The 23,750-nt window shown below is 38.2% G+C and overlaps 5 protein-coding genes and 1 pseudogene across 5 annotated transcripts; 4 read left to right on the top strand and 2 right to left on the bottom strand.

The window, feature by feature from the left end:
• Positions 1 to 2,764: 2,764 nt before the first annotated feature.
• On the top strand, positions 2,765 to 4,920 carry LOC148931433 (heat shock cognate 70 kDa protein-like). The gene is made up of 2 exons (XM_089064000.1): positions 2,765 to 3,016; positions 3,161 to 4,920. The coding sequence occupies exons 1-2, from the start codon at positions 2,797 to 2,799 to the stop codon at positions 4,834 to 4,836; spliced, it is 1,896 nt and encodes a 631-aa protein (XP_088920126.1). The 5' UTR covers positions 2,765 to 2,796; the 3' UTR covers positions 4,837 to 4,920.
• Positions 4,921 to 6,131: 1,211 nt separating this feature from the next.
• Positions 6,132 to 6,650, bottom strand: LOC148931432 (heat shock 70 kDa protein 5-like). Its single transcript, XM_089064783.1, has one exon. It carries the CDS (start codon positions 6,648 to 6,650, stop codon positions 6,132 to 6,134), a length of 519 nt encoding a protein of 172 aa, XP_088920909.1.
• Positions 6,649 to 7,984, top strand: LOC148931431 (heat shock cognate 70 kDa protein-like; annotated as a pseudogene).
• Positions 7,985 to 8,788: 804 nt separating this feature from the next.
• Positions 8,789 to 10,999, bottom strand: LOC148931430 (uncharacterized). Its single transcript, XM_089064782.1, has one exon. The coding sequence runs from the start codon at positions 10,808 to 10,810 to the stop codon at positions 8,789 to 8,791; it is 2,022 nt and encodes a 673-aa protein (XP_088920908.1). The 5' UTR covers positions 10,811 to 10,999.
• Positions 11,000 to 13,234: 2,235 nt separating this feature from the next.
• Positions 13,235 to 15,608, top strand: LOC125204106 (heat shock cognate 70 kDa protein-like). The gene is made up of 2 exons (XM_089064141.1): positions 13,235 to 13,516; positions 13,731 to 15,608. Exons 1-2 carry the CDS (start codon positions 13,303 to 13,305, stop codon positions 15,401 to 15,403), a joined length of 1,887 nt encoding a protein of 628 aa, XP_088920267.1. The 5' UTR covers positions 13,235 to 13,302; the 3' UTR covers positions 15,404 to 15,608.
• A 4,738-nt stretch (positions 15,609 to 20,346) lies between these two features.
• On the top strand, positions 20,347 to 23,491 carry LOC125207896 (heat shock cognate 70 kDa protein-like). Its single transcript, XM_048107409.2, has 2 exons — positions 20,347 to 20,654; positions 21,811 to 23,491. Exons 1-2 carry the CDS (start codon positions 20,441 to 20,443, stop codon positions 23,436 to 23,438), a joined length of 1,842 nt encoding a protein of 613 aa, XP_047963366.2. The 5' UTR covers positions 20,347 to 20,440; the 3' UTR covers positions 23,439 to 23,491.
• Positions 23,492 to 23,750: the final 259 nt, after the last annotated feature.

Genomic DNA, 23,750 nt, shown 5'->3' with positions numbered 1-23,750 from the left:
GGACGGAGGGTGTATAAAATTAAATTTTATAATTCGTAAACTGGCCAGTTGGAATCTATTCTATGAATAATAAATAAGAATTTCAAACTTAGTCCATTCTTAGAATAAATAAGATACTCCTCCCGTCCCCACAAAAGATATCACACTTTCCTTTTTAGTTTGTCCTACAAAAGATGTCACATTTCCCTTTTTTGAAAAGTTCTCTCTCACATGAATATAAAAATTATATTTTCTCTCTCCATTTAACACACAAAACAAAACCTCCTAAAATCTCGTGTCATCCCACAAGTGTGATATCTTTTGTGGGATGGAGGGAGTACAATATTAATTAATTGAGTCAGTAGCAAACTTTAATTAATTAATAGATATTTATATCTTAATGGACATTAATTAATTTGGGATTGGATGGGAGGTGAATATTACATTACTATAGTGGCTGATTATAATATTATGTTTGGGCTTGAATTAAATTAGGGTGCAATTTAATTAAATGACAAACAGGCATAGCCCAGTCCAATTTCCATGAATCCCTAATTTGGCCCATTATAACTATACACTCCCTCCGTGCCATTAAATATACAACATTTGCTTTTCAGCACGAGATTTTATGTAGTATTGTTTTGTAAGTTAATGAAGAGAGAGTAAAGTAAGAGAGAAGAAAAAGTAGAAAGAGTATTGTTTCCATTTTTCGCAACGTTTCATTTCTAATGGGACAGAGGGGTATAAAGGAGACTAGATAGAAGACATGAGGTGTATCATTCATTATTTTCGAAAATTCTCTATGGAGAATTTCGAATTTTCTCTTTTCTTTTGAGAGTTTTTTGTCTTCTTTCTGGTCTAATCCTTTTAAATTTGAAAAGTTTTGCCCACCCAAAAATCATAACTTGAGTTCGGGAATAGATTAGAATATTTGTGGTTGAGTTTCGAAGATCATCACATAGAAAAGGCGCAAGTAATCAATGATTCTTTGGAGAATCAATTCGTTATTTCCAAACCGTAAAATTCATGTTTTAGGATATATTTTCTTTAAGCATGAGTTATTTGCTTTCTAACATCCTTTATGTGTTAACATGTGAATAGATTAATCCCATAATCTGTCAAATAGATCTCTAGTGTCTCCGCCGATGAAAATCGCCAATTTGCTGGTGTAGCACCAATATCGCCCCCAAACCTTGGCATCGATAGAGTAAAGTGTTTGTTGAGAGGTGTGATCTGTATCTGCATGTGGTTGATGAAGAAGGAGAGGATGGGGGCAAAAATGGAACCAAATATTAATCCTTCCCTGACCGATTTAATCGCATGGGGTAAAGGTGCGATATAAAAATTAAAACGGGAGATTATCCATCCCAGATAATATTATGAATTAAATAGTCATTCAATTTTACTAACCGAACCATATGATTAAATTTTATACGTGCTCTCCACCACATGCCATTACCACCGCATCATCATACAAAATAAATTAGTTAATTATATTAGTATCTTTCTTATAAAATGAGTTAAGATAAAATTTTATACTACTACTATCCAATAAATCACATGTTCTAGTAATTCTTAGTGCATGTGGGGTGTAAGCTGCATTTACGAAAAAACTCGAGAATGTTTACAAGTATTGTTATAATGAGCGATTACATTGATTTTGAGGTCTATATAAAATTATCGAATAGAATTGAAATTATTGATTCAATATGACTTAGGTTTTGGAGAATGTACAGTTTGATTTGATTTTGGTTGAAACTGTCAAATCGAAATTGTTTAATTAAGTTCAATTTTTAGTTGAGCGAAATTATGTTTCCAAACCCGCGCTTAGTAGTGCACTTGTAATATATTCATATGTTAACTCCATAAAAAACATAAACTAATCAAATTAAAGGGAAAATACTACTTACATTCAATATTCACACAAAAAAAAATTCACCGCTTGCGCTTTTACTGTTGAATGGATCTAAAACTAAAACTACTAAGTGAAATTCATTTCATCAATATATAGTTAAAACTTAAAATCTTCAATAAAATTGGTATCTGTATATTGCATTACAAAACACTGGAATTAATTATTAGGCATGCAAGTCCATCAACCAATCATCATCTCTTCTACTTCTATATAAATACTAACTAAATCTAATCATATGGAGTATCTCACTCACACTCTCTCACTGCTAATTTTACGATGATGCGGCGGCGCTCACAATATTCCTTCTCGTCGGCGGCGACGGATCCAGTGAGGTTAGTGAGTGCGAACGCGGTTGTGATATTTAGCCGTATAGGATTTCTTTGAACCTTTTAAATAGATTTTTAGTTCTATTAAAGGATTACTCGTATTTAATATTTATTATTCATCACTATCTATGCAAATGCAGTTACTATTCAAAGAATAAGCTTTTAGAAGGAGAGTCAACTCAGCCAAGAAGGGATTATCGGATGGATAGAGTTTCATAACTACAAGTCTAAAGTCTAAAGATATACATGAATCTTTTAGATTTTAGTTAAATTAAGATTTAATTATTTAAAACAAAAATTACGTAATTCCAAGATTTTGAAATCAATGAAAGTAAGGGTTAAAAGAGACGAGAAAATTAATCGGTACACATTGCGTTAAATGGCCGAGAATTATTTATTTAGGATTTGATTTGATATAGTTTAATTGGATTTTATTTATTTTAAAAGAATATTACTATTTATTATCTCACCCCATATATTATAAGTATCTGATCACTCCTCATTTTCTTTGGAATACCTTTTGATATTTTTGCTTTCTTTTAGTTGTAGAGCTGCTGTTTATTGCTATCGTCGTTAATGGCTGTAAATGAAAATGGACGGGGACGGGCAATCGGGATCGATTTGGGGACGACATATTCGTGTGTGGCGGCGTGGCAGCACGACCGCATTGAGATTATATCTAATGATCAGGGCAACCGCACCACCCCTTCTTACGTAGCTTTCACGGCTGCCGAGCGTCTCATCGGTGACGCTGCTAAGAATCAAGTTTCCAATAATCCCATCAACACTATTTTCGGTAAGTTTTCTTTGCTATCATTATACTTATAAACACTGTTTTCTAGGTTTAATACATAGTTTGTTTTGGACTTTAATTTTGTTATGTTCTCTTCTCTCCCTGTTCCAGCTAGTTGAATTATTTCGTACTCATTATGTTACACAGATGCAAAGAGGTTGATTGGTCGCAAATTCAGTGACGCAACTGTGCAGAGAGAATTTATATTTTGGCCGTTCAAGGTCATTCCGGGCGCAGGCGACAAGCCTATGTTCGCGGTAACCTACAAAGGGGTGGAGAAACAGTTTTTAGCTGAGGAAATCTCGTCAATGGTGCTCACTAAGATGAAGGATATCGCCGAGGCATATCTTGGGTCAACTGTCACAGATGCGGTTATCACCGTGCCTGCTTATTTCAATGACTCTCAGCGCCAGGCCACCAAGGATGCCGGAGAAATTGCCGGCCTTAATGTTATGAGGATCATTAATGAGCCTACCGCTGCGGCCATCGCATACGGTCTTGACAAAAGGTCTAATAGCTCTGTGGCTAAGAATGTTCTGATTTTCGACCTTGGTGGTGGCACAGTTGATGTAACTGTGGCTACGATTGCAGGAGATGTCATTGAAGTGAAGGCCACCGCTGGTAATACTCATCTTGGAGGCCAGGATATGGACAACAGGATGGTGAATCACTTTGTAAGAGAGTTCATAATCAAGAAGGGGAAGGATATGAGGGTGAATCCAAGAGCTATAAGGAGATTGAAGAATGCTTGTGAAAGAGCCAAGAGAATCCTTTCTTCCAGTTTGGAAACCCCAATTGAGATTGAATTGTTGTTTGATGGGATTGATTTGTTTACCAGCTTCACTCGCGCAAAATTTAACGACCTCAATATGGATTTGTTCAACATGTGTATGGAACTGGTTAAGAAATGCTTGAGTGATGCAAACGTGGACAAGAGAAACGTGGATGAGGTGGTGCTGGTGGGAGGGTCGAGCAGGATACCCAAGGTGCAGGAGATGTTGAAGGAGTTTTTCAATGGGAAGGAGGCGTGCAAGACCATTAATCCAGACGAAGCAGTGGCGTATGGTGCTGCAGTGCTAGCTTCCAAGTTGAGTGGTGAAGGCAATGAGAAGGTGCAGAATGTGGTGCTTTCAGACGTGACTCCTCTGTCGCTTGGTGTTTCATGCTCTGGAGATGTGATGAGCGTGATTATTCCGAGGAATAAACCTATACCAACAAGGATGGAGAAAGTTTTCATTACAGAGAAGGACAATCAGACCAGTGTAGCAATTGCGGTATACGAGGGTGAAAGAAGCAAGGCAACAGACAACAATCTGCTAGGAGTATTTAATCTTGAAGGCATTCCACCAGCGCCCAAAGGTGTTGCTCAAATCAAAGAGTGCATCGACATTGATGCAAATGGTATCATGAGTGTGTCAGCGGAGATCATTGGTACTGGGTTGAAGAACAAGATGACCATCACCAACAACAAACGCAGACTCTCTAGGGATCAAATCGAGACGATGGTGAATGATGCAAAGAAGTACAAGAGGGAGGACGAGGAGTTTATAAAGAAGGTTGATGCAATGAATGCTTTGGAGAACTACGCCTACGACATGTGGAACAACACCAGACGTGCAACCGGGATTGAAGCAGCAGACAAGAAGAAGATAGAGAACGCTTTCGCGTTTACTATCAAATGGTTGGAATTGAACAAATTTGCAAACGCTAATGCTTTCAAAGAGACGATGGAGAAGCTTAAGCTGATTTATAATCCCATTCTTGCTAAGATGCAACATAGTACCGTACACAATGGTAGACCCAGTTTTGTACAACTGGATTAAGGGAAGATTTGTTTGGCTGGTATCCTTTTTTGAATTGGTAATAGTTAGTTAAAGCTCTGTTTCTAGAATTTTTATTTTTCTTCATTTTGTTAGTAAAATAATTATTACAACCTTTGTCTCATTCTCAATGGTGCATTTTTTATTTGGCTCGAGTTTTATGTAGTGTTCTTTCTTGAGTTAAGTGAAAAGAGATAAAGTAAGAGAAATAAAAAAGTAAATAAAGTGATAAGTTTAGGTTCGTGTCATTTAAAGTAAAAGTGAGAAATAAAAAATATAGATTAAATAAGAGAAACATAAAAGGTAAGTAATAAAATTGAATAGTAACTTTTCGTTTTTTAGTATGATACCAGTTTTAGTGTACGGATGAAAAAAAAAGGTGAGACAATTTTTTGTGTACGAATGGAGGAACAAAGTTCAATGTAGAGAACGATGGTCTGGAGTCGGCAACCGTGGGTGGCTGCAAGCGATCTTGTGGGGACTTCTCCATCATTGGGCTTAGGATAATTTTAATCTTAATATAATCTGAAACATCATTAAATTTGAGATTTGAAAACTTCATACTACTTATGTCTCACGACAAGAGAGTTCACTTTTGTCATTTAAGTTCATCCTATAACAAGATTTGGATAAAGAATATTTATCCTAACCAATCATGCCATATATAATTCCCTTTGATTAAAAAAAAATTGATTATCTGATTTAGATAAATTAGGATATACTAGTGGCTAAATCGCACAAAGCATAAAATACTCATGCTTCAAAGTTAAAACACCCACCAATATCAACATTCGACATAAATATCAGTTAGGGTTTAGGGTTTATCTAATTTCTTCCTGTCTTCTAACTCCTTTTTATTATTTTCTTTTCTATTTGGTTTTTTTCTTTCATTTGTTTTTCCTCTGAAGCGGTCGTTAGTTGACTTCCAGCAAAAGGAAAAATTTCAAAAAGGTTTGCAAGTACTACTAAAAAAAAAGAAAGATCACAAGCGAACAAATCAAAATGAAAAATAAAACTATTTTTTATGGATGGAGAAAGTATCGTATTTGCTCTCCATTTTCTCAATTGAAAACGTGCAATCTTGTAACCCTCGAAGAAGTCGTAAAACCCTAGCTAAGGCTGTAGAAAATTGTGTGAAATCTGTTGCCATTTCAATTTTCAAGCACAGTATATTATTTTGCATTTAAATCTTAATAATTTAAAATTAACTTGTATACTTAATTATCAATTACTAATTGTCAAAAAGGAATTCAAAGAAAAATATAAGAAAGAGACCATGCACGTACACGATGACACGATCATGGCATTACCCTCTTAATCCACTTCTTTATGCTACTAATCAGCTTCTTAATACTGGGACTGGACCTGGGACTGTGGTGCATCTTGGCAACGATGGGATTGTAAATCACCTTAATCTCCTCCAACTTTTCTTTGAAAGCATCAACCTTTGCAAGTTTGTTTGACTCCAACCATTTCATAGTAAACTCGAAAGCCTTCTCTATCTCTTTCTTGTCGGTTGCTGCCATCCCGGCTGCACTTCTGGTGGTGTTCATCATTCCGTAGGCATAGTCCTCCAAAGCATTCCTAGCATCGGCCTTCTTCCTATACTCTTCGTCCTCCCTCTTGTGCTTCTCCGCATCTTTCACCATCCTACTGTCAAAGTCTTGCCCACCAAGATGAGTATCTCCAGCAATTGCCTTCACTTCGATGATACCCGCCTCAATAGCGGCCATAGACACATCAAACGTTCCACCACCAAGGTCGAAAATCAGCACATTCTTAGCCACATCACCTCCTTTATCTAGACCGTATGCCATGGCTGCAGCAGTAGGCTCATTAATGATCCTTACAACATTTAGGCCGGCAATTGTTCCAGCAGCCTTGGTTGCCTGCCGCTGAGAGTCATTGAAATAAGCAGGTACGGTCATGACAGAGCCAAGAGAATCACTTTGTAAAAGAATTTAAAAGCAAGAAGGGAAAGGATATTAGTGGGAATCCTAGAGCTATAAGGAGATTGAAGAATGCTTGTGAAAGAGCCAAGAGAATCCTTTCTTCCAGTTTGGAAACCCCAATTGAGATTGAATCGTTGTTTGAGGGGATTGATTTGTTTTCGACCATTACATTCTAAGTTTGAGGAACTTAACCTAGATTTATTCATCAAGCGTATGGAACTGGTAGAGAGTTGCCTGATTGATGCAAAGATGGAGAAGAACAGCGTGGATGAGGTGGTGCTGGTGGGCGGGTCAAGCAGGATTCACAAGGTGCAGGAGATGTTAAAGGAGATTTTAGGTGGAAAAGAGTACACAAGACCATTAATCTTGACGAAGCTGTAGCAAATGGTGCTGCAGCGCTAGCTTCCAAGTTGAATGGTGAAGGAAATGACAAGGTGCAATGTTTAGTTTTTGCGGATGTTACTCCTTTGTCAATTGGTATTAAATGCATTGGAGATGTGATGGATGTACTTATTCCGAGAAACACAACTATTCCAACAAGCAGAGAGAAATATTATCACACGGCCAAGGACTATCAGACGAATATGTGGTTCCATGTGTATGAGGGCGAAAGAAGCAAGGCGACATACAACAGTCTGCTAGGTGAATTCAGACTCCAAGGCCTTCCAGCAGCGCTGAGAAGTGTTGCGAAAATCAAACTGTGCTTCAACATTGATGTGAATGGTATCATGAATGTGACAGCGGAGCACATAGGTAGTGAGTTGAAGAAGGCGATCAGCATCATCAACTACAAGGGCAAGGGAAGGCTGTCTGAGAAAGAAATAGAGAAGATGGTGAATGATGCAGAGAAGTACAAGGGGGAGGACGAGGAGTATAGGAAGAAATCTGAAGTGAGGAGAGCTTTGGAGATCTACGCCTACGACATGAGGAACAACACCAGATGTGCAGCCGACAAGAAAGAGATAGAGAAGGCCGTCGAGTCTACTATAAAATGGTTGGAGTCAAACAAACTTGCAAATGTTGATGCTTACAAAGAGAAGTTGGAGGAGCTTAAGAGTATTTATGATACCATTGTTGCGAAGATGAATCAAAGTACCACGCAATCCTGGTCCCAATATTATAGAATTGGATTAAGTGCGGATTTAATCTGTAATGGCTTATCATTTGCGGTTCTTATTTTCCAAAAAAATATCATATAACGTTCATATCATTAGAATGACTTTTGCACTTTTAAAAACATTTTTAGGCCAAAATACTCTAAAGTTATAAGAGCTATTTATTTATGTCTTTTTTCGTGAGAGAGATGACTGTCATTTTGGTTTATTCATTTCCCTTCAAATATGTGTAGTGACAAGCAATTATTTATCACATACTACCTTCGTCCCCCAAAATTTGCTACACTTTGACCCGACACGGGTTTTAAAAAATGTAATAGAAAGTGAGTTGAAAAAGTTGGTGGGATGTGGGTCCTACTTTTAAAGTATTAGTTTTATAATAAAATGTGAGTAGAAATGAGTTAGTGGAATATGGGGTCCACTACCAAAAATGGTAAAAGTGAGGGTTAATTCTTCTTTTGTTCTAGGGTTTTAATTGCATTCCATTTTAATGAAGGAGAATAAATTTGTTCCCAGTTAGGGAGTGACGCATAAAGGTTATGCGTCACTCTTAATGAAACGCATAAAGGTTATGCGTCTTTAAGCAAAGACGCATAAGGGTTATGCGTCGTTAGGTGAAAACGCAAACAAAATTAGCGTTTTGGAGTGACGCACAACAGTTATGCGTCTCTCATTAGTGACGCATATAGGTTATGCGTCGCTGCATAGTGACGCATATAGATTATGCGTCTTTGCTTAATGACGCATATATGTTATGCGTCTTTCAGTCGGGTTTTAAGCAGCACAACAGACAGCAAACTCACTTCCAGTTCACGAATTCAGGCAGCGGCGGCGAATTCAGGCGGTCCTGCGGCGATTCCGGCTCTAATTCAGGCAGCGGCGGCGAATTCAGGCTCTAATTGGCAACTCTCTAACACCCCGCAAAACATTGTTGTAGCACTCCGACATGTTTGTTGTGGCCACCCCCCATCGAAGTCCACCATCGTAGCATAGCGACCAACGTTCTTTTGTAATCCTATCAAGCATTCGCATCGCATCACGGCTGACATCAGATAGTGCTCGACTTCTTCTGTCAAATTTACGTACCTGAGTACTGACCCCCAACTTCCAGATTTTGGCCTTCACACTGGGGCCCTTGTGCTTCTTCAACACATTTGCTCGCACATGGACCAAACAAAATTTGTGGTGTATCTGCGGGGGCCTTGTCATGATTGCAGACTCCATTGCTTTGAAGATTCCTTTATGCCTATCTGATATAATGCACACCTCCCTCTCGTATTTCACCACATGAGTTCTTACATGATCCAAAAACCACGACCAACTGTCATTGGTTTCTTCATCCACCACAGCATATGCAATAGGCAAGCATGTCTTGTTAGCATCAAAACCACAAGCAACTAGCAGCTTACCTTTAAATCTTCCTCGGAGGTGAGTCCCATCTATTGTTAACACCGGTGCAGCCTTCTGGAAAGCATGTATTGCAGGCCCAAATGCCCAGAAAACATAGTTGAACACATTTGTACGTCTCTGACTCAACAACTCGTTGTGCTTCCATTCAACAATTGTGCCCGGATTCTGTGACTGGAGTTCAAACATGTAGCTTGGCAACTGCCTGAATGATTCCTCCCATCCACCATATACAAACTCTATAGCCTTTCTCTTTGCATACCATGCCTTCTTATAACTGATTGACACACCAAATCTATCTTGAATATCAGCTATTATTGAGAAGACCCTGAAATCGGCACATTGTCGCACATGATGTCGAATACACAGAGCAATCATTGCCGATGAGAAGTTAGCATGATCTCTGTTAGCACGATGGCCTACACAAGTATGTCGACCCACCCACTTTCTAACTTCCCACATATCGTCATGAGCCCTTTGTGTAACTGAAACCTCCCACTTACATTCCCTCGCTTTTTCTGCGTCGGTGGTGCTGATGATGCCTATACCTGTTGTTGTCGTTCCTGCTGGAAATTTGCATACGGCATGCCACCTTCTTAATTTGCTCTCGACGACCTTAAACTGTTTTTCCTGCCACAAACTCCACATAGTTATAGCAGTCTTCACATGAAGCTTGGAATCAAATTTTGTTCCCAACACAATCCGATGCGGCTCTTTCTCATCCCAATACAAATTGCTGTGTTCATTATCAACAACATCATCAGATACTCCAGAAGGACCACTTGGTAATTTGCGAAAGAATTTCAACCCCCTAGTGTTGTACTCTGGAAGTGGTTGTTCACCTTGTACAACAGGTTTACAAGGTATTATCTCATCATCAGAAGAACCATCACCATCATCAGAAGAACCATCACCATCACAGAGATCGGGTTCTGGCTCAGTCTCAGATAATGCTGTTGGCTCATTAAGAACATCTGCAACATCTACCTCATCATTCAATCCAACACCAACATCAACAGCATCTACAACATCTCTCTGCTCATTCATACTATGATCAAAGTTCATATGTTCACCCCTAGCAGATATTCCAATACCACAGTCTGAGCTCAAAAGTTCAACCCTCGCAGATGATCCAATACCACAATCAACAACTGGTGGGATTTCTGAACTTCTCACAGATGAATACTCAACAAATAATTCAATACACCCACTTGAATTTTGAGCATTGTTGAACATAAACATTACACTTTCATCATTGCAAATCACAGAACATGTATAACTCATACCGGAAGCAAAGATTATACATTGTCTCCACAATAATTCAATAGTGTGTTGGTTCATATCTATTCTCATCGCATCACATATCATTGCAACCAATTCAGAATAGGAAACACACGAATTTAATACGATGGAGCTCCTCGCACGAGGTGGATCATAACCAATACCCATATGGGGTAGTTGAACTACTCTACCACCCCAATACAAACTCACAAATACTTGCATGATTTCTGCATCAATAACATTTTCCAAAAACAACAATTAGGAACATTTTTCCTATAAGCCCTAATTTAAAAAATTGGGTAAAACTAACAAATGAAAGCAAAATAAACATGAATAAAGCTAAATTGAAGTACAATTACCAGAATTTATGAAGAAAATGATGAAAATCGACCGAAATCGTCGAAAAATGGCGGAAATCGCCAACACCCGTGACTCCTCGCTTTTGCTTCTGCTTCTGTTCTGTTTGCGCTCTCTGCTGCTTAAAACCCGACTGAAAGACGCATAACATATATGCGTCATTAAGCAAAGACGCATAATCTATATGCGTCACTATGCAGCGACGCATAACCTAGACGCATAACTGTTGTGCGTCACTCCAAAACGCTAATTTTGTTTGCGTTTTCACCTAACGACGCATAACCCTTATGCGTCTTTGCTTAAAGACGCATAACCTTTATGCGTTTCATTAAGAGTGACGCATAACCTTTATGCGTCACTCCCTAACTGGGAACAAATTTATTCTCCTTCATTAAAATGGAATGCAATTAAAACCCTAGAACAAAAGAAGAATTAACCCTAAAAGTGAAGTGTATCAAATTTTCAGGGACGGACCGAAATAGTAATGTGTATCAAATTTTCAGGGACGGAGGTAGTACTTGACAAAATTTCAAGGAGGAATACAACAGATTTTAATTAACAAGCAGAACCAAAATGGCAGGCAAATTTTATATTTGAGACATGTTGTATTTAAGCTAGGTCTTATTAGATTGGATTGTTATCTAGTCGACTTGATAAAAATCGAACTTGTACAAATTTGTGAGCCCTATTTCAACGTGTTTATGGCCTCCAGCCCGCCACAATTAATGAGGCATTAAAGTGAAGTCTATTGCCAACATCATATTAGATTTGATCATTATATATAAATTCTATTATGAAGTAAAACTAAAGCATTTTAATGATATTGATGAATAGAGTTATTAGTAATTATTTTAGTGCATATAGTCATAGTAATTGGGAGAGCCGGAGAAGAAGGAAAATATCTTATCAGAAGTTGAATTTAATAAAACTATTCAGCAGTAACAAATCCAAACTTCAAATCCTCATTTTAAAAAAATTTATAATACTATTAATTAATTATTGTTTTTACTATAATTTTTTGAATACATTATAGTAAAAAATATTTAAGGATATTTTTTTAATATAATTAAATATACAACCAAAGTGTCAAAAAATCTCTTTATTATTGGTATAGTAATTAAAATTAGAGAAGGCTTTCTTTTGCATTATAAATTGTGATTATTTATTAAAAAATTTCAACACAAGTAATTTTTATCTCTACTTTTAGGCCTTGATAAGGTTTTTATAGTGATGATATCAGTAGTTGAATTAAAAGATAAAACACGTTCGAGCTAGCGATTTCCGTTTCCATATTAGCTAGCCTTTCCATGTCACAAATTTAAATAATTACTCCCTCCGTCTTGGATAATTCGGATCACGGGTTTGAAGAATTATAGTAAAAAGTGGGTTGAAAAAGTTAATGGAATGTGAGTCCTACCTTTATATATTAGTTTTATAATAAAATGTGAGTAGGAATGAGTTAGTGGAATATGAGGTCCACTACCAAAAATGGTAAAAATGAAATGAGACAAATTATATGGGACGAATCGAAATGGAAAACTGGGACGAATTATCCGGGACGGAGGGAGTATGATTTTATTCTGATTTTGACATTCGAACTAATAAGGGAGACTTTGATTTTTCTAAGCTCGATCGACCAAATAATAAAGCATCAATTGGGACGCTTCCAATGATTAATTATAATTGCCAGGTAAGAGAGCCGTATTAATTTTAATCGACATGACTTAGTTGTTTTTTCATTTATAAAAGGTCTAGTTGACGTCTTTATTAATTTTATGGAATGACATCATAAATTTTATATTCAGTGACGCTTTCTATAATTAATTATAATTGCCCGGTAGGAGAGCCATGTATAAATTATACTCCTTCGGTCCCAAAAAAATATACACATTTGAAATAGTACGAGAATTAATGCACGATTGATAAAGTAACAGATTAAAAAAAAATTAAAAACCTACCAAAGTAGTAAAAATTTTGCGGTCAACAATGTCAAGGAAACTTAATTCTCCATTTTAAGAGAAGATAAAAATATCAATAATAAAGGAAATTTGAAAAATAAAAATTTTGAATAGAGAAAGAGTGTGGGAATCAGATCATGAAGTGCAACTCAGTTGGTAAGACGCATTGTTGATCCTTAAAAAAAAAAAAAAAAGGGCGTGGGAACTATAGAGGTCAGCGAAGAGTCGGCTGAGAATGAGTGAAAGGCCAAAATCGACAAGTCAAGGGAACATTATTTGTGTTTCAGTTTAATTATTTAAAGTTGTCTCAATTGAGCTGGCCGCTAGCTTCTTTCAGCTCAGTATCATTCGTTTTGACATTTTAGTTTTCTTATTTGCAACGCAGTTTTAGCATCATTAATGGCGAGAAGGGGGAAAGGACGGGCTATTGGGATCGATTTGGGTACGACGTATTCGTGTGTGGGGGCGTGGCAGCATGACCGCATTGAGATTATAGCAAACGATCAGGGCAACCGCACCACCCCTTCTTACGTAGCTTTCACAGCCGAGGAGCGTCTCATCGGCGACGCCGCTAAGAATCAAGTCACCAATAATCCCATCAACACTGTTTTCGGTAAGTGTTCTCTTCCTTCATTATACTTTTGAACACTTTTATGGTGACTTTAGTTACTCTTCCTATCATTATACTGTTTCTCTTCTTTTCATCTTGGGTCATGAGTACCAAATCAAATTACTAGTATATTTTCTTATTCAATGCATTGTTTGTTTTGTTCTTTAGTTTTGTTATGTTCTCTTCTCTCCCTATTCCAACTAGTTAAATTGTGCAGATGCGAAGAGATTGATTGGTTGCAAATTTAGCGATGCAACGGTTCAGAGAGACATTATATATTATCCGTTCATGATCATTCCTGGCGCTGGCGGCAAGCCTATGTTCGCGGTAACCTACAAAGGGGAGGAGAAGCAATTTTCGGCCGAGGAAATCTCGTCAATGGTGCTCACAAAGATGAAGGATATTGCCGAAGCGTATCTTGGATCAACGGTCACGGATGCTGTCATCACCGTGCCTGCTTATTTCAACGACTCTCAGCGCCAGGCCACCAAGGATGCCGGAGCCATTGCTGGCCTTAATGTTATGAGGATCATTAATGAGCCGACTGCTGCAGCCATCGCATACGGTCTTGACAAAAGGTGTACTAGCTCTATGGCTAAGAATGTGCTGATTTTCGACCTTGGTGGTGGCACGTTTGATGTGACAATAGCCACTATTGATGGGGATAGCATTAAAGTAAAGGCCACCACCGGTGACACACATCTTGGAGGCCAGGACATGGACAACAGGATGGTGAATCACTTTGTAAAAGAGTTTAAAAGCAAGAATGGAAAGGATATTAGTGGCAATCCAAGAGCTATAAGGAGATTGAAGAATGCTTGTGAAAGAGCCAAGAGGATACTTTCTTCCTGTTTGGAAACCCCAATTGAGATTGATATGCTATTTGAGGGGATTGATTTGAGTTCGAGCATCAGTCGTGCAAAATTTAACAACCTCAACATGGATTTGTTCAACAAGTGTATGGAACTAGTTGATAAATGCCTGAGTGACGCAAACGTGGATAAGAGTATTGTGGATGAGGTGGTGCTGGTGGGCGGGTCGAGTAGAATTCTGAAGGTGCAGGAGTTGTTGAAGGAGTATTTCAATGGGAAAGAGGCGTGCAAGACCATTAATCCAGACGAAGCCGTGGCGTATGGTGCTGCAGTGTTGGCTGCCAAGTTGAGTGGTGAAGGCAATGAGAAGGTGCAGAATGTGGTTCTTTCAGATGTTACTCCTTTGTCTCTTGGTATTGCAGGCACTGCAGATGTGATGCACGTGATTATTCCGAGGAATACACCTATACCAACAAGGATGGAGAAAACTTTCACCACAGAGAAAGACAATCAGACCAGTGTAGTAATTAAGGTGTATGAGGGTGAAAGAAGCAAGGCAACAGACAACAATCTGCTAGGAGTATTCAATCTCTGCATTCCAGCGGCGCCCAGAGGTGTTCCTAAAATCAAAGAGTGCATCAACATTGATGCAAATGGTATCATGAGTGTATCTGCGGAGCTCATTGGTACTTGGTTGAAGAACAAGATCATCATCACCAACAACAAGGGCAGGCTCTCTAAGGAAGAAATCAAGAGGATGATTGAGGATGCGGAGAAGTACAAGAGGGAGGACAAGGAGTTTAGGAAGAAGGCTGGTATGAGGAGTGCTTTGGAGAACTACGCCTACGACATGAGGAACAACACCAGAAGTGCAACCGGGATTGAAGCAGGCGACAAGAAGGAGATAGAGAAGGCCTTCGAGTCTACTATAAAGTGGTTGGAGTCAAACAAACTTGCCAAGGTTGATGCTTTCAAAGAGAAGTTAGAGGAGCTTAAGCTGATTTATAATCGCATTGTTGCTAAGATGCACCAAAGTACCGTGCACTCTGGTGGTCCCAGTATTGAAGAAGTGGATTAAGGGAAGATTTGTTTGGCTGGTTTCCCTTTTGTTTTGGTTAATTCAAGCTTTGTTTTTAGAAATTTTATTTTTCTTCTTTTTGTAAGTAAAATACTTATTACTTCCTCCGTTTAACTCTAAGTGACATATTTTTATTCAAAACGAGGTTTTATATAGTGTTATTTTATGAGTCAAGTAAAAAGAAATAAAGAGAGATTGATGTTTCTATTTTTGCAATTTTGTCATTTAGAATGGGACATAAAAGAAATATGTATCACTTAGAGTGAGACTAAAGGAGTACTAATTAAAGTATATAACAGATCTAAGTGAGTAAATAGTTAGTAAAATATGAAAGGAAAATGGAGTAGATAACATGGATAAAGTCTAAGAGAGAAATAGAAGTTGTGGATAAAAGCAATAAATTGAAAGTAACTTTCTTGCTATCTAGATTGCTTTTTAATAAAAAATCAATTATCTGATTTTGATAAATTAGGTTATATTGGGTAAATACTAATGCTTCAAATACCTAACAATATATCTATATTAACCCAAATTCCAGTTAAATTCTCCGTCTCTTCTAACTCCTTTTCAGTATTTTCTTTCCCATTTGGAGTTTTCCTTTCAACTTTCTGCACAAGTAGTATTTCATATGTAATGCGTGTAGGGATCAGATTAGGTGCAGATTCACTATTTACCAAGACCTCTTTGTTCTTCATTAGGAGAGCTCAGTCAAACTCTAACTACGCGACTGATTTTGTTGAGTTATCAAGATTACAACTAAAGAACTATCAACTATTATAACAATAGCCAATATACTAATCTAGGGTTCTTGAAGTATCAGCAAAATTCTCCTAATAACCTGCACACTGGATAAACGGATTAGTAACAACAAATAAGATCCTCTCGGATCAAATGAGATAATCCGGTTAACACAAGAAACATGAGAGAAACTGAATAGATCAAAAGATGGCTCAGAAACCCGCCAATAACCAGATCTATTCTACTAGAAACCAATCCAAGGGAGCACCATTGAAATCTGACCAGAGATCAACCTCTCACTGCAGATACCAACACCACAGAACTCCACCACACAGGGACTGGACACCACGAACGCAAACTCACCCAGACAAGTCTCACACACTAAACCCTAGATCTTCACCACACCCAACAACCGAAGTAGTTGCCTTCTCTACCACTCACACTTAGTCAATCACCGAAGAAACCGTGAAAGATCACTCATGAATGGCAGAAGATCCATCGGAGAAGAAGGGCACACAAAGAGAGAGAGTTCTAGATCTGCAGAGAGAAGAGAGAGAGTAGGGTTCGATTGAATGAGAGATTCAAGAGTCTCTCCACTCACATAACTAACAAACTCCACAATCCAACGGCTCAGGGCCGTGATCCAGGTGAGAGTCCACGTGGCGGCATCTGGTGCAAGAGGTAGAGCAAGAGGTAAGTAATATGGGCTCAGCCCAAATCAATAACACATGGGCCAAATAAATAACCAGCCCAAATGAAAGTCCATCAATATCCAACATACTTCACCTTGGACTTTATTCAGTGAAACCAATCTAGTTATAAGCTAAGGTCAAAATCATCACAGCCTACAACGCATATCCCTCAGCACCAAAGGACTAAGTCCACAAGCATTTTGGGAACCACCAGGTTGCCTTTAGACACCACAGGGGCTGACTCCCATTAGTCTAAAGGACTTCATGCCTCCAGCCAACTACCACCCTTACCATAGCTGATAAGGTGGCTGAGGTCTTTCCTCCGGGACATGCAACCTATCCTAGATCAAAGTGCAAGTATTTTAATGCAGAAAATAAGTTTTTCTAATGGTAAGGGCTTAGTTCCCATGTCGGCTGAGTTTTTATCTGTATGCACTTTTTGAAGAAAAACTTGACCTTTTTCTACAATATCCCTAATGTAATGAAACCTTACATCTATATGTTTTGTTCTATCATGGAAAACATGATTTTTACATAACTGAATAGCAGATTGAGAATCAGAAAACACAACATGAGAAGTTTTCACAAACTGAAGTTCAGAAAGTACTCCCTTCAACCATACAACCTCTTTCATTGCCTCAATGATAGCAATATACTCTGACTCAGTAGTAGACAAAGCCACTATATGCTGCAGTTGGGATTTCCAACTTATACAAGACCTACAAACTGTAAACACATAGGAGGTTGCTGATTTCCTCTTATCTCTGTCATTAGCATAATTGGAATCCACTAAACCAGTTAGTAAGACACCATCATCACATTTAGAATAGCACATTTAGAATAGCACAAACCAGTATGTTTTGCTTCAAGTATCTAAGAAGCCACTTAAGATCTTCCCAATGAACAGGACCTGGATTGGACATATATCTACTAAGACAAGAAACTGCATATGAAATATCAGGCCTAGTGCTAACCATCAAATACATCACAGATCCAATAGCATTTGCATAAGGATCCGCGCGAGATGGCGGCGGCGAGCAGCAAGGCGGCTGCGGTGATCGCGTAGAACGCGATGGTGGTGGCACGCAGCAAGGCGGCCGCCGTGGTCGCGGAGAAGGCGATGGCGGTGGTGGTCGACGAGGGGTTCTGTACACAGAGAAGGAGTCCATTGTTGTTGCTAGGTGGTGGGACGCGGTAACGACATATGCCATAGTTGGCACGGATCAGACCGACTTATGCTTCTGGCGGCGAGTCCTGGTGGTGTACAATGAATTCAAACCGCCGGAAAGCGCCGACCGTGCACCTGACTAGATCCGGAAGAAGTTCGGCAGGATCACTACAGCTCTCCGGAAGTTCATAGGTATATACGAGAACCAAATGCGCATTGCTGAGAGTGGCTGCAGCGAAGCCGACGTAAAATTGATGTTGATGCAGTTGTTCAATGTGCAAGAGGGCAAAAAGTTTACCTACTGGGCAGAATTCCTCGTTCTGCGGGACCCCAAAATTCAGAGCTATCAACGAGGACGTGTCTGCTTCTGGGTCGAGGAGTACAGGACGGGGTAGGGCCAACAACTACAGCAGTAGTAGCGGCGGTTCAAGGACCTTCGACCTTAACGACGAGGTTATGGAGGAGCCCCCCTCGTCACTATCCCGGCGTCCATGGCCCCTGGATCAACAGTCCGCAATCCGAGCCGCTAGATCCGCCTCCGCCGCTGCCTCCCAACACTCTGCTGCGGGCCCATCTGCATCCGCCCCCGGACCTGCCGCATCGGCGTTGAACAACACCCTAGAGGTGCAGATGATGAAGCAACTCTAGGACACCTTGTCCTTGTATGAGAAGTTGACCGACCCGCCCACCAAGATGATGTACTACGACCTTATAGTGAGGCTGAGGGCATTGTTCGGGTGGGAGGACACGGCGGCGGCGGGACCTCAGAGCGGTGGCGGTGGTGGTGACGGCGATGGCATTAGCAGTGACGATGCAACAGGTGAAGAAGAAGCGGCGGATTCTGATGAGGACACCGAGTAGTCGGCGATGGCGGTGTTTTTTTTAGTTTTTGTTTTAGTGTTTTAAAACAATTTTCGTTGTATAATTTTACCCCGTTCTATAATACAACGAAGATTTGGTTTTCGATTTACTTTTCATTAAATTATGCATTTTATTTAATTATTATAGTCTAACAATTTTTATTATAGTAAAATTAAAATATAAACAAAATGGAAAAAATACATTATTGTGTGGCTTGGGCATGTCCACTATAGTGGAAAACATGGGAGTTGGTGGCCCGGCCACAATTTTGTGGCCTGGCCACACTTTGTGGCTTGGCCCGGCCATCTATAGTGGATACCTTAAAGTAAAGCATTTTAATTTTATTGATGAATAGAGTTAACAGTAATTAGTTTAGTGCACATAGTCATAGTAATTGGGAGAGCCGGAGAAGTAGGAAAGTATCTTATCAGAAGTTGAATTTAAGAAAATGATTCAGCAGTAACAAATCCAAACTTCAAATCCTCATTTTAAAATTTTTTATAATACTATTAATTAATTATTGTTTTTACTGTAATTTTTTAATACATTATAGTAAAAAATAGTTAAGTATATATTTTTTTAATATAATTAAATATATGAATTTGTATTTTTAAATTAAATATACCACCAAAGTGTCAAAAAATATCTTTATTATTGGTATAGCAATTAAAATTAGAGAAGGCTTTTATAGTGAAGACATTAGTAGTTGAATTATAAAGATAAAACACGATCGAGCTAGCTATTTCGGTTTCCATATTAGCTAGCCTTTCCATATCACAAGTTTAAATAATTATGAGTTTATTTAGATTTTGACTTTCGAACTAATAAGGGAGACTTTGATTTTTCTAAGCTCGATCGACCAAATAATAAAGCATCAATTGGGACGCTTCCAATGATTAATTATAATTGCCAGGTAAGAGAGCCGTATTAGTTATAATCGACATGACTTAGTTGTTTTTTCATTTTTAAAAAGTCTAGTTGACGTCCTTATTAATTTTATGGAATTACATATCATAAACTTTATATTCTGTGACGCTTTCTATGATATAATTGCCCGGTAGGAGAGCCATGTATAAATTACACTCCTTCGGTCCCATAAAAATATATACATTTGAAATAACACGAGAATTAATACACGATTGTTAAAGTAAGAGATAAAAAATAAAAATAAAAAACCCTAAGAAAGTAGTAAAAATTTTGCGGTCAACAATGTCAAGGAAACTTAATTCTCCATTTTAAGAGAAGATAAAAATATCAATAAAAAAAAAATTTGAAAAATGAAAATTTTGAATAGAGAAAGAGTCTAGAAATTAGACAATGAAGTGCAACTCAGTTGGTAAGACTCATTATTGATCCTTTAAAAAAAAAAAAAAAAGGCGTGGGAACTATAGAGGCCAGCGAAGAGTCGGCTGAGAATGAGTGAAAGGCCAAAATCGATAAGTCAAGGGAACACATATGTGTTTCAGTTTAATTATTTAAAGTTGTCTGAATTGAGCTGGCCGCTAGCTTCTCTCAGCTCAGTATCATTCGTTTTGACATTTTAGTTTTCTTAATTGCAACGCAGTTTTAGCATCATTAATGGCGAGAAGGGGGAAAGGACGGGCTATTGGGATCGATTTGGGTACGACGTATTCGTGTGTGGGGGCGTGGCAGCATGACCGCATTGAGATTATAGCAAACGATCAGGGCAACCGCACCACCCCTTCTTACGTAGCTTTCACCGCCTTCGAGCGTCTCATCGGCAACGCCGCTAAGAATCAAGTCGCCAATAATCCCATCAACACTGTTTATGGTTAGTTTTCTCTTTTTATTTTCCCCTTCTTCATGTCGTATGTTTCTAGTAAAGGGTCAGTGTACATAATTAACATGTAAACTTCAAATATTGCATATTTATTATGTAGTGTGGTATAGAGTCATGTTAAAATGCATATGCTATTCAGTCCACAATTAAGACCAATGCTACATCATTAGATCTTAAAATGAATGAATGAGATTAAAAATCATATATTTCAAAAAATAGTAGATAAAATATTAACAAAAGAGTGAAATAGTAAATATGTTACTCCCTCAGTCCCTGAAAATTTGTCGTCTATTTCCTTTTTCGTCCGTTCCTAAAAGTTTTCACTTTTCACTTTTATCATTTTTGGTAGTGGACCCCATATTTCACTAACTCATTCTCACTCACATTTTACTATAAAACTAATATATAAAAGAAGGACTCACATACCACTAACTTTTTCAACTCACTTTCTATTACATTTCTTAAAACTTGTGCCGGGTCAAATGGTGACAAATTATGAGGGACGGAGGGAGTATAACATAATAATTTTCACGGTTTTATTTTATATTAATATTGTGTATTACAAATATCAGCATAGTAACATGAGAATCTCAACACAACTACCAAAAAGTATCAACACAGTTTTATTGATATTGTACATGCATTATATTGAGATTGTTTGATGCATTTATTGATATAAAATCTATTTATCAACATATACGAAAATTGAAAATAAAAATTATATAAATTTTCACATACGATCATCATCAAAACATATGCAATTGAGATCTTGATAAAATCCTTATGGAATTAGCTTTAATTTGATATATTATTTTTTCATAAAACAATTTAAATCGAGAGAGTTACGTAAATTTCAAGTTTTGAGATGATTATGGGAGAGATAAAGTGGTTATTTTTAACTATCATACATAAGAATTGACTTATATACCATTTAAGTTTATTTAATAATTTTACAATTTTAAATGTAATCCACGTAGCATTATTTGAGAATGTTGTCTTAATGACTAAGATATGGTCTTAATTTGAGAATGTTAATTAGTTAGCCATTGTTTACGACCCTAGTGATATATATGTATGTAAAAGGAAGCATATTGTATTTTTAGTTGTATACAACATGCTGTTTTGTCATGAATTATTTCTGAAACAGATGTTAAGAGATTGATCGGTCGCAAATTTAGTGACACAACGGTTCAGAGTGACATTACATTTTGGCCATTCAAGGTCATTCCTGACGCTGATGATAGGCCTATGATCGTGGTAACCTACAAAGGACATGAGAAACAATTTTCTGCTGAGCAGATCTCTTCGATGGTGCTCACTAAGATGAAGGATATCGCCGAGGCATATCTTGGATCAACAGTGAAGAACGCTGTCGTGACAGTGCCTGCTTATTTCAACGACTCTCAACGTCAGGCCACCATAGCCGCCGGAGCCATTGCAGGCCTTAATATTATGAGGATCATCAATGAGCCTACTTCTGCAGCCATCGCATACGGTCTTGATAAAGTGGGTAATGTGGCTAAGAACGTGCTTATTTTCGACCTTGGTGGTGGCACATTCGATGTGTCTGTGGCCATGATTGAATCTGGTATCATTGAAGTGAAGGCTATTGCAGGAGATACTCATCTTGGAGGGCAAGACTTTGACAACAGGATGGTGGAGTACTTCATTAAATTGTTCAGAAGAAGGAAGGGTAAAGATATTAGTGGGAATCTAAGAGCTATTAGGAGATTAAAAAGTGCTTGTGAAAGAGCCAAGAGGATCCTTTCCCACACTAAGGAAACCCCAATTGAGATTGAATCTTTGTTTGAGGGGATTGATCTATTTTCGACTATCACTCGTGCTAAATTTAATGAGCTCAACATGGATTTGTTCAACAAGTGTATAGAACTGGTTGAGAAATGTCTGAGTGATGCAAAGATGCAATGGAGGAGTGTGGATGAGGTGGTGCTGGTGGGCGGGTCGAGTAGAATTCCGAAGGTGCAGGAGATGTTGCAGGAGTTTTTTGGTGGGAAAAAGGTGCGCAAGACCATTAATCCAGACGAAGCTGTGGCATATGGTGCTGCTGTGTTGGCTGCCAAGTTGAATGGACAAGGCAATGAGAAGGTGCAAAATGTGGTTCTTTTGGATGTTACTCCTTTGTCTCTTGGTATTGAATGCAACGGAGATGTGATGAGTGTAATTATTCCGAGGAACACACCTATCCCAACTAAGTGGCAGAAAAATGGCTTTCCAACAACGATGGACAATCAGACCAGTGTGAGGTTTACGGTATATGAAGGTGAAAGAAGCAAGGCGACAGACAACAATCTGCTAGGTGAATTCTGGCTAAAAGGCATTCCAGCAGCACCCAGAGGTGTTGCTACATTCAAAGTGTGCTTCGGCATCGATGAGAATGGTATCTTGAATGTGTCAGCGATGCACACAAACACTGGAATAACGAACAGCATCACCATCACAAACGAAAAGGGTAGGCTGTCGAAGGTAGAAATTGAAAAGATGATTCAGGATGCAAAGAGGTACAAGTTGGAGGATGAGGAGCACAAAAAGAAGGTTAAGGCTAGGCGTGATGTGGAGGACTATGCCTACAACACGAGAAACGCCATTAGAAGTTCAGCAAAGCTCAAAGCAAATGACAAGAAGAAGATGGAGGATGCTTTCAAATCTTTCACACAGTGGTTGGAATCCAACAAACATGCAGAGGCTGATGTTTTTAAAAACAAGATGAAAGAGCTCCAGGCTGTTTTCAATCCCATCATCACCAACATGAATTAATGATGAAAATTGATTGTAAAGACAACATGAATGAAGATACATTATTGACTTCAGTTTTTTTGCTCTCTTTTTCCCTTATTCTTCTTGAGCATATAAGTTCAGGTAAATCGCATCTTCAACTACTTGTGTGATTAAACATTTTTATTATTTGAACAACGGACAAGCTTAATTAAAAATGCGAAATAAAAACACGTGTTTACGATTCTTGGAAGTAAAAAACAAATCTTCCAAATTCAAAATTCTTTCCCTAAATTCATCTGCTTTGTGAATTTTGTCAAAAGGAAATTCTATGTTGCAGTTAGATTAGCATAA

The sequence above is a fragment of the Salvia hispanica genome, chromosome 2, assembly GCF_029641045.1.
Source record: "Salvia hispanica isolate PSC_SH4W2 chromosome 2, Shi_PSC_v1, whole genome shotgun sequence".
Taxonomy (NCBI): Eukaryota; Viridiplantae; Streptophyta; class Magnoliopsida; order Lamiales; family Lamiaceae; genus Salvia; species Salvia hispanica.
Note: the sequence above shows the minus strand (reverse complement) of the source record. Positions and strands in the feature narration are given on the sequence as shown.